The sequence below is a fragment of the Camelina sativa genome, chromosome 13 (genome assembly GCF_030686135.1).
Source record: "Camelina sativa cultivar CO46 ecotype springtype chromosome 13, ASM3068613v1".
Classification (NCBI taxonomy): Eukaryota; Viridiplantae; Streptophyta; class Magnoliopsida; order Brassicales; family Brassicaceae; genus Camelina; species Camelina sativa.
In genome coordinates, this window is record NC_141892.1 from 9031002 (window position 1) to 9042211 (window position 11210).

An 11210-nucleotide genomic window follows, 5' to 3' on the forward strand; every position below is an offset into this window, starting at 1 on the left:
TATTAGTGCTATTTTAGAGTATTTTTTTTATTTTTATTACTCACGTATTGGATGTATATTTTATTTTATTGAAAATATCACGTATTGGATATTGATTGTAAAATTATAAATTTAAGTAGATAATCATGTCAGTTTTAGGTTTGACAAAAAAGAAAAATAGAGAATCATATCAAAATTACAAAAATAAAAAATAAAATAATTAATTGATTATGGGCACAGATGATACCGCGTAATTGATAAACTTTTTTTTATTTGTAAAGATAAACATAAACGAGACTACTTCCCACAAGGGAATAGGATGGCAAATATATATATTTTTTACTTTGGAATCAATATATATATATATATATATATATATTTATATATATATAAGTTGTTATTTTTTTTTTCATTAGGAGGTGTTAATCAAACTTATAAGGATGGCAAAATCTCAATGTACCTCTTGCGGCCTCATTCACCAACGTTGCCAATGTCGCTTGGAAACTTCAACCACCCATCCCGCTGAGTCCGTCGAAAATATTCCGTGTCCAGTTGTGTGCTACGCGGCATGCCTTTGTTACATTTTTACCGTCGTGTTCTTCCTTCTTATTGTAGGCTTAATAACACTTGCCACAAGTGACGACAATTATACAAGTTGTTACGTGGAGCTTTTTGCCAATTCAGTCTCCGTCTCAAACGCAAACGTTTCAGCCGCTGATTGGAGGATTGGTTTCGTCGCAAGGAGTCCAGTCACAGGCTGTGAAATCTCTCTACATCCTCTCAGTTCGCGTTTACTCCGTGGCAGCCAAGTTATCTCCAACCCATCATCTCCCTCGCCGCTTTCTTTAGGAAACAGTACTGATATCGTTTTCGAGAAGGTGGTTATGCCGCAAGTTACTGGAGACGTGATTTGGGATCTTCGTGTTGAGATTATGTATGCTATGAAGACAAGTACTAGATATTTAAGAGGTTTATTGACGGCTGTTTGTCCCGATATTCCGGTGAAATTCACGACGGATCCGGCGGGAAAGATGACGGGATCGTTGCTAGGAAATATGAGACGGTGTGAGCATAAATTGCGCGCAGACTTGGCTTAATTTCTCCGATCATGAATCTGGCATCTCTAGTTTCTTGGCTTTTAGGTTATTGTTTGCAACATTAGTTTTATTTTCGTAGATTTGATAAATTATATGGGATATATCATAAGAGCGTGGTTATAAATCTAATCCTATACATTTTTTTTCCTAAGTTATAAGAATTAGTTAGTTTATATATATTTTATAGATTTAATCATAACCGTTGACAAGAAGAAAATAAAAAGTCATAAAATAACATGGAAACCTGGGGTTTCCCAGTTTCTCACACAAACTTTTTATTCCTAACTAGGTTATATTGAAATTGAATACCAAAAAGAAAAATGATATTAGGACTGGAAAAAATACCCGAGATCTGTAAAAATATCACAAAACTTTCTTTTGAAAAAATTAGTTTACTTCAAAATGTAAGAAATATGTTCGAAAATATTAGATATCTATATATATATATTAAGAAAGTACAAAATCGAAAATTGCCCAAAATTTCCCAGATTGCCACTCAATTATGCATAAAGGAGAGTGTTTATTGAAATTGGAAAAGGTAATTTGGTCAAAATCTTGGAAAAATTCAATTACCCGATCTGAAATGGTTGAGATCCGCGCGTTTATCCGTTAACCCGGTGGGTGGAGTTTCTAGCGTTTGACCCGACAGATTCTCGGTGGATATTCTTCTTATCATTATTGGGCTTACGAAGCCCAATGATCAACTTATTCGATTTTATTTCTAAATAAATAATAATCATCTAAATAACGACATTTGCATAATCATCGCTTAATCAATCTTTCAAAACATAATTGTAATCTAAAAAAATCCCTTAAAGCTAGAATAGAATATTCTAAACTTTCCTTAAAGCAATGTTAATTATGCGAATAAACCTTTTTATTAAACGTATCAAATATTTTGTGTTTGAGTCTATCATTTATCGGTTCTAACCTAAACACTAATATATGAATCACCTATAAATATCCTCATGAAACACATAGATCCAATCATCAAACATTCACCATTTCTCAAATACAAGGTTAGCAAGTAGCAAATTAGGGCTATTCATACAACAACGTTTGGTGAAACCTTTGACATGATACTCGATGATGCCAAGGTAAGTATAAAGATCTTATATTGTTGTATACATACACATTCAGCAGTATTCATGATCATAAATCTAACCTATGGTTATGTCATTTGCAGGGTACAAAGTTCACCCTTATGTGAAAAAGGATATGATGAACCCGTTCCTCAAATTCAAGAGGAGAAGTCTTGCAATTTAAATCTGAATTCAATATTCGAATGTACCATCTGGTTTTACATGAAATGTTGAGATTAAAGTTTAGAAGCAACTCTGACCTCCTTATCCTTCTATGTGTGAGTTGACAGATCGATATGAACTTGAAAGACGTGTAGGCTGAGAGAACCAGCCAAAGTAATAGTATTCCTTGACAAGCAAATGACATCATCTCTTTTAACTTCATAACCCGGTAAGTCTTACAATATAGCCATCTAAAAATGTCTAAACTTTAATATAAAGAAACCATCAGACATTTATTTATAAGCTTTTTATTATTTATACCTAAAGCCTAACTGATGTTCTGTCACTACTACCAGTTATTGCCCAACAAATATACTATGAGCAATCGATTTATGTAAAATTCCAATTCGATGAAGAACTAGGACATATCAAAGAATTGGGATTCTAAAGCATCAAGCAGTGAGAGAGCTCACGAATTTGGAGGGCTCTTCTCCGCGAGAAGAAGATGGCTCAAATGCATCTTTGGGGACGGAAGTGGAGAGAGATCTCATGGCAATGTTTGCTCTTTAGTTGCTGACGGAGACAGAGATGAATGCAATTGTGAAAAAAAAAAATTGTATTGACATAGTTATATGGATTATATAGCATAATCAATAATATCCAAAAAGCTTACAAATATATGTATAGAATAAAATCAAATTAAGAAGTAGCAAACTCAATGAGAAAAAGAGTTCTTACACAATCGGAACTAGAAACTGAGGATTAACCTTGAAGATATAAAGAGTAGCTCTTTCCATTATGGTAACCATTTGTGATAAGATGAGACAAAATCGGAGGCATAGAATCGTTATATATAACATACATGATTGGATGAAGAGAACATGATTGGTTGATCCAATGGAGGAAGGTGGTTAGAAACGGCCTGTTGGTAGAAACGAAGAAGATTGGTAAGGGACCAATTTTGATGGTCACAGAGGAGGAACCGAGGAAGAGAGGAGGAGGAGGAGGAGGAACCGAGGAAAAGGACTTTACAATGACTTTAGGTTATGTCTCTGTTCCGCTGATTTTTTGTTTTGCCCCAACTCAAAAATAATAACAAATCTTTTTATAATCATACAAATTATATGACTATAGTATGTAACCGATGTAGAAAATTTGTTTTCTGCTGTACCTCGATCATATTTAATTGTTTTGTTTTTTAGATTTACAAATATTATTGTTAAAAATACGTATTATGACACCAAATTAGATTACACGTATATTGTTAAATAATACTTATTATTATTCATGTTTGTTAAAAAAACGTAATATTATTCAATCTTAGACTAAAAATATTTATAAGTGTTGAAATAATAGTCAAAAAGGAAAACATTTTTATGATACGGACATACTATATAGTATATACTACAATAGGATAGTTTTCTGCTGGTTACATTTTTTCTAATTTATTGTAGGACGAATCAAGCATGCCATGTAGAAATTATTAAACTAATACTAAAATTATGAACTTATTTTATATATTATATATTTCTAATAATAATTTGGAATTAATTGACATATATATTATATCCATATTTACTATACGAATTGCAAAATATGCCGACCTACAAAGAAGAAACAATACTACACAAGAAAAATAAATTGAAACACAATAAAAATAAGAAAATGTATTAAAACACAATACGGTGTTCAAAAAAAATAAAATAAAAATATTAAAACACAATAAAAAAGTAAACCAACACTGAAATTATGAAATTATTTTAGATATTGTATATTTCTAATAATAGTTTGGAATTAATTAAGATATAGATTATATCCATATTTACTATACGAACTACGAAATATACCGACCTACAAAGAAGAAACAATACTATACAATAAAAATAAATTAAAACATTGTATTTTTGCTTTTTTTGTTTGCTATGACTTGTTAGGATTTGCTATTACTTGCTAGGATTTGCTATTACTTGCTAGGATTCGCTATTACTTGAGAGACGAAGAAGCTCTCTACAACGCACTGTCATTGCTACCCTTATTTTTAAAACGGGTCAAATACAAATAAAGAGTATGTGATGTAAACTACTACACCTACAAATCATCTTAGTATAAATTAACACATTTAGTTTGATATAAACTAAAAATCATTTCGGATGCACCGCGGATTAAAACCTATATTACATTACTAAGCTTATATATTATATCTGACATGCACAAACATTACATATATATTTGTTTTTGTACATATAAGTTCTATTTAATTTATAGCCTAATTTATAAAACATAATTAAGCTTCGTCCCGCTGTACACCGGCGGTTCAAACCTAGTATAAAATTAAACAGGAAGGCTGTATATGATATTATATGAGAACTCAAACCCCCTAAATTTATACTGAACTGAAGCAACTATGGGAAAATTAATCAAGCATCAGCTCCAATATCAGTTTCCCTTCTCTCGGAATCTTATTTAAGTTAATCTAACAAACTAGCTATTTGTACATATATTTATTGTGATTCAATATATTTACAGATCCAAACTGAGAAGGGAAAACATTGAGAGGAACGAAGTACATACATATCGGTGGTTCATGATCATGCGAGCTCTACACCAGATGGACCTCCACCAATAATCAGAAATGGTTTAGAAGATTCGATCTAATTTTCATAGACCATCAAATGTTGTAAATCATAATAAAAGCTAAACCAAATTTTTACTCACAATCTCAATACCAACAGAAACCAGCATTGTCTAAGCGAACATATGTTAGGAATAAGATTTATACGATCAGATGTTGTAAATCATTCCAATTTCTACTCACAAACAGAAATCAGCATTGCCTAATTATGGGAACAAATGTGAGGTTACAATAAAGTCTTTTCTGAAGAAGTTTGTAGAGAGCTATATGATTTAATCAATCGTAAGACCATGAATTTTGGAGTCTATTTAATTGGATAAGAGAGGTTCAGCTCTGGATGCATCGTTTCAAGGAGATTCAATTTGGATGGGTAAGAAGAGAATCATATAAGCCGGCTGACACTTCCAATGCAAATGATTGAAGATAATGTTTCTTCCATATTTCATTTATCTGTACCAATCTTTATTTTAGAAGTTGTACAAACAACAACGATTATTTTGGTTTCTTCGTAATTTGTAAGCTGCTGTTCAAAAAAAGAAAAATTGGTCCTAAAACACCAAAGTTAGTCTGTATGTGGGATGGAGGAGGAAGTTTTTATAAATTTGTTTAGATTTAAAACGTGCGGAATAGATTTTTTTTTTAACACTTTCATTAAAATTCAAGTGGAATAGATTATAAAAGAAATTAAGTTTGAATAACATTACAATAAAACATGCATTTAGTGACTACCGTTTGTGACTCTTTTTTTGGTCGCAAATAATAACGACTATTTTGCGACTACTTTGAGACTATTTCCCAACCAATATTCGGGCAGAAGCAAAACAGTCGCAAATTTACGACAAAGCATATATCGTCGGCAACTCATCGCAATTTGAGACGGTTTAGTGACAACTCCTTATTAAAAATAAAGAGTTACATATTAACGACCTTTTTGCAACGCAAATTCCGGTCACAAATTTATTTATCGACGACGTGTTACAAATTTGCAACTCCTATTATTTGCGACGAATTTGCTACAAAATTTGCGACTAGAGTGCTACTACTTTTGAAACTGTTTTGCGTCTAACACCTGAATTAGATACTGTTTTGCAACTCTGTAGCAACTTTCGATTTTTTGAATTTGAAGTTTCAAATTAGAGAAATATTAACATGTTTCTATACACATTTTTACTTTAAGTTGATCAATATCAGTCATATAAACTTTGTCAAAGCTTTCTATTTCAATATTTAGCCATAAATTTTTTATAATATCTAAATCATTCGAAAGAGTTTATGTTATTTCATAAGAAATTTTGTTATTTTATGAAATTTTCGAAACAAAGGTATCAAAACAATATTTTAAGCTCATAAACTGTTGATATACTCTACAATACAATCATGAGTGCTTATTGTTAATTTATATTAGTAGAATTGGTCAAAAACTATAGATTTCAAAAATTTTATATTGTGACTGAAATCTGAGAGTCACAATAGAGTAACAATTTACGACTATCTTGTTACGAATTAACAACTCCTATTATTTGCGAGTAAGTTGCTACTACCATTGCGACTAGTTTGCTACTGCTTTTGTCACTGTTTTGCGTCTAACATCTGAATTAGATACTGTTTTGCGACTATTTAGCAACTCTCAATTTTTTGAATTTTAAATTTCACATTAGAGAAATGTTAACATGTTTCTATACACATTTCTACTTTAAGTTGATCAATATCAGTCATATAAACTTTGTCAAAGCTTTTCATTTCAATATTTAGCCACAAAATTTTCATAATATCTAAATCATTCTAAAGAGTTATATGTTATTGCATTATAAGTTTTGTTATTTTATGAAATTTTCAAAACAAAGGTATCAAAACAATATTTTAAGCTCATAAACTATTTGATATACTCTATAATAATAATACAATCATGAGTGCTTATTGTTAATTTATATTAATAGAATTGGTCAGGAACTATAGATTTCAAAAATTAATGTGTATTGTGACTGAAATCTGAGAGTCATAATAGAGTAACAATTTGCGACTATCTTGTCACGAATTTACAACTCCTATTATTTGCGACAAAGTTGCTACTACCTTTGTGACTAGTTTGCTACTACTTTTTTCACTGTTTTGCGTCTAACACATGAATTAGATACTGTTTTGCGACTCTTTAGCAACTCTCGATTTGTTTAATTTGAAATTTCACATTAGGGAAATGTTAACATGTTTTTATAGACATTTCTACTTTAAGGTTATCAATATCAGTCATATAAACTCTGAAAGCTTTCCATTTTAATTTTCAATGTTTTAGAAATTTTTTTTGTAAAAATCCAAGTCATGTATTATATGTTACATATGTTTTAAAAGTAAGTTTCCTAATTTATGTATAAACTTAACAAATGATTGTTTTACCATCCTAAACTAAGAGATACAGTTCAAAATGGATTATAAGCGCTTGTAACTATATAAAAATATTGTAAATTGATAGTAAATCTTATAAATAAAAAATATGGTTGTGAATATTACAAGTATGTCACAAAAGAGTAGCAATTTTGTGACGTAATTGCAACCGAATTTATTTATGACTATGTTGCAACAATTTTGCGACCATTTACTACGAACTTTTTGGCTACTTTGTTACTATTTCTTATGCGACCACTTTACCTCTGCTTAGCAACTCTTCGGGATTTAAAATTTGTAATTTGGCAATATAGAATGTTAAATATGTTAAGTTACTCATTTTTGCATTGATTTTTACTAATACATATATATATATATATATGTTTTATTAATATTTCAATTTTCAATGTTTTAGAAAAAAAAGCTTTATAAAAAAAACAAGTCATGTATTATATGTTACATATGTTTTAAAAGTAAGTTTCCAAATTTATGTACAAACTTAGTAACTTACCAATTGAGTGACTGTTTTACCATTCCAAATGAGAGATATAGTTCAAAATTAGATTATAAGTGCTTGTAACTATATAAAAACATTGTAAAAACTAAAAACTAAAAATCTTATAAATCAAAAGATGCTTGTTGGGGAAATAGATTCTTGTTGTAATCGATTCTTTTTAGCCATATTGTAATCGATTCTTTTTCTTGATTTTTTTTTGATTTTAATATTCAGATCTCAGCAACAGATGCTTGTTGGGAAATAGATCTGGCCTAGCTGTTCGCGTAAAACTCAAAGCACGTCGATCTCGAGCTCTATCTCTTTCTTCTCCCTAATCTCGTCGTCACTGGCTGTCGTCGCTTCTCTTCACACCGTCGTTCTTCGTCACTCATCGTACAAAGCCAAAAAGAAGAAAAACCTAGTTTTTTTTGTATTGGGTATGTAAATATGTATGTGGGCTTTAGAGAAGTTAACGTTTTGGGTCTTTTGCCATTTAAGCCTATTGTTTTTTTTTTTTGTGTAATTCCTTTCAAATTAATTGAAATACAAATTTTCAGTTCTATTTTGGAATTGATTTTAAATCCAATAACCAAACCAAACTTTTATTCAAATAAACCAAATAAATCAAACCTAAAAACCAAAATATCCGGATGTCCATAGCTAGTTAAATAAAGTCACAGTTTGGTCACAAATTAGCAACTGCTTTATGACTACTATAATTTGTGACAATAAATAAGCGACTATCAAAACGGTCTTAGATTAGTCTTAAATGTGTGACCTTTTTGAAACGATTTTGATGGTTACAAATTGCAATTTTTTTGAAGTATATATGGTCATAAAACCGTCACACATTTACGACCACGTTACATTGTCTCGATATCGTCGCTTATATGTTCCGTATAATAGGTCACAAAGGAGTCGCAAATTTGCGACCTTGTTGCGACCGATATATTTAGCGACCAACTTGGATAGTCTCGCAATAGTCGCAAATAGTTGTTTTGCGACTCTTTTAGAACTCTTTTGGGGGTCGCAAACGGCTTGTTTTCTTGTAGTGTAAATTTTAATGTTTTATCATTCCTTGCTTATAGGTGCCGGTAGTCCGGTATGTACTCAAGAGAATCAAGTTATTAAAACGTGGATAAGCCCCATATTATTCGATCGCATGTAAATGAAAATAACATTTAAAATAACAGAAAAACAAATAATAAAAGAAACACTAAAAAAAGAATCTATACTATGAAAGTTGCTCAAGTCTCTCCATATGAGTGACACGTCAGGAGTGGAAAGAGTGACACATGTCAACCCAAATTAAAATCACCTAAATTAAAAGCAAATCTATACTATGAAAGTTGCTCAACTCTCTTCATATGTGTGACACGTCAGCAGTGGAGAGAGTGACACATGTCAACCCAAATTAAAAGCAAATATATTCAAAATTAAAGAGGAATTTGAAACATCTTCATGTTTTTTATTCTTTTTTCATATCACAAACAATTTAAATATTAATAAAAAAAATCTAGAGAGGCTTAGAACATGTTGATGTATTCTTTAAGTAAGTAGATGTATCAGCAAAAGATAAAAATTTATTGAAAGTAAAACCAAAGATTTGGTTCGTCCTCAAAGGGTAAACAATAAAGATATGAACATATTGTTTAGGCGTTAAAATGTTCTTAACAATTTGAAGGGTTGCAGCAGTTACTGGAAATTTGGTAATAATATTGTATAAAATTTATTAAAGTGTGTCCTTGGAGAAATAATTTTTTATATATGAAAAAGATTGGAGTTTTTTCACTATCAAATGAAAGATAGTTAAATCAATGATATAATGTTAGTTGAGGAAAATACAAAGAGAAAAGAAGAAGGAAATTAAATTAAATTCTAGAGTTATATTCAAGAAATTCAATAGCTAGCAGGAAAGTGTCTATCTTAATTAACCATTAAAGAGTTAAGCAACATGCATGAAAATCTTTTTGATAAAAGAGAATTTGAGAATCCCATGGTATTAAATACAAATATATCTAAATACCTAAGTTTTAGACAAGAATTGTAGAATGTAGGATGTTTAAACGTTTTTATCTACCAATCAAATTTGCAAATGGTATTATTATTTTATTTCCTAAAAAAATATGCTAACAGTTTTCATCTACAAAAATTACTTTAGAATAAGATTTAGCTTTAAACAAAATTTAGTTTTCTTAATCTCCTGACAAAAAAATCTTAGTTTTGTTTGTTAATATATAATTTTTAATCTTTTAAATGTGAAATAAAAAATGCAAATAAGGTATTGCAATAAATGTATATATAAATATAAACAAACCTGCACTATGTGCAGGTACTCATCTAGTACAAGTAAAACATGTTGGTAAACGTACTAAAAGCAACAAGAGTTCTTAATTGAATAGCTTATGGCAACATGGCTTCAATCTTTCGAAAGACGAAAGGCACTTAATCTTCTGATAACCGATAGGCAGGTTCCGACACCTGATATCGAAATGTCCATATTCTTCTTCTTGGCACTAAGTTTCAGGTCAAGTCCAACTCGAAAACTCTAGGGAAAGCTGCAACGACGAAGTTGCTATGATTATTACCCTCTGTAGCTAAATCCACGGAGAAACTCGTGTGTCGGCCACTGGAACCAAGCGTGTGAGAGGTTTTCAAAACGGCAGCGTTTGAGGAACCGATCTTGGCTTCCACGCCATCTCCGTTGTCGTAGATAATACAAGTTGATGAGAGCAACGGATATTTCACGTGGAAATCGATGTGCCACATGGCGGAAGAGTTGAGTGCAACGGAGACGGATACGGCGGAGAAGCTGACGTCGCATTGCTGCCTTACGAGGAAGAGGGCGATGGCAAAGACGGCTACGTATGTCATGTAGGCGCACAAAGCGGTTTCCAAGTTATAGCTAGACGCTCTTCTTTGGTGAGTTCCTTACGACGAAGAAATAATGAATGTAGTTGTGTCCACCACCGTGAAGGCGGAGGAGGATCAGTGGCGGAGGAAGGTGACGTTGAGAATCCGGTTACTCTTTCCATTTTTTTTTGGAATTAACTAAGAATGATTTTGTGGTGATCTGAAATAATATATAGAAACGAGATAAAATGATAAGACAGTATTTTCGGACTTTGTTTGATTTTGTGGATTCGTTTTTTTCTATTTATTTTAAGGTTTTGTGATAATATTTGGGGGTTTGTATTGGTCATAGTTGGACAAAAAAAAAAAGGATTTGGAAATATACGTAGAACTAGAAAATTTCTTTATTCTTCACAAACTTTTTAACAAAATAAAGATTTGAGTCCTAATTAACCGTCCCTTATTTTATGAGAATCTTTGAGATAGTATATTTATTAATATCTCCCGTTATTTACTTTCCCACATCCATT

At 31.1% G+C, this 11210-nt stretch overlaps 1 protein-coding gene, 1 long non-coding RNA gene and 1 pseudogene across 2 annotated transcripts; 1 reads left to right on the plus strand and 2 right to left on the minus strand.

Moving 5' to 3' along the window:
- The first annotated feature begins 419 nt into the window (after positions 1-419).
- Positions 420-1076, plus strand: LOC147929332 (uncharacterized). The gene has a single exon (XM_087480576.1). It carries the CDS (start codon positions 420-422, stop codon positions 1074-1076), a length of 657 nt encoding a protein of 218 aa, XP_087336702.1.
- A 1434-nt stretch (positions 1077-2510) lies between these two features.
- Positions 2511-3382, minus strand: LOC147929333 (uncharacterized). Its single transcript, XR_015577362.1, has 2 exons — positions 3059-3382; positions 2511-2893 (listed from the first exon to the last, which is right to left on the minus strand). It is a non-coding gene; the product is annotated as an uncharacterized LOC147929333 (long non-coding RNA).
- A 6835-nt stretch (positions 3383-10217) lies between these two features.
- LOC104738089 (uncharacterized) lies at positions 10218-10862 on the minus strand (annotated as a pseudogene).
- Positions 10863-11210: the final 348 nt, after the last annotated feature.

What these genes read in the sequence shown, in the direction of transcription:
- LOC147929332 (XM_087480576.1), top strand. Translation starts at nt 420, where the DNA reads ATGGCAAAATCTCAATGTACCTCTTGCGGCCTCATTCACCAACGTTGC.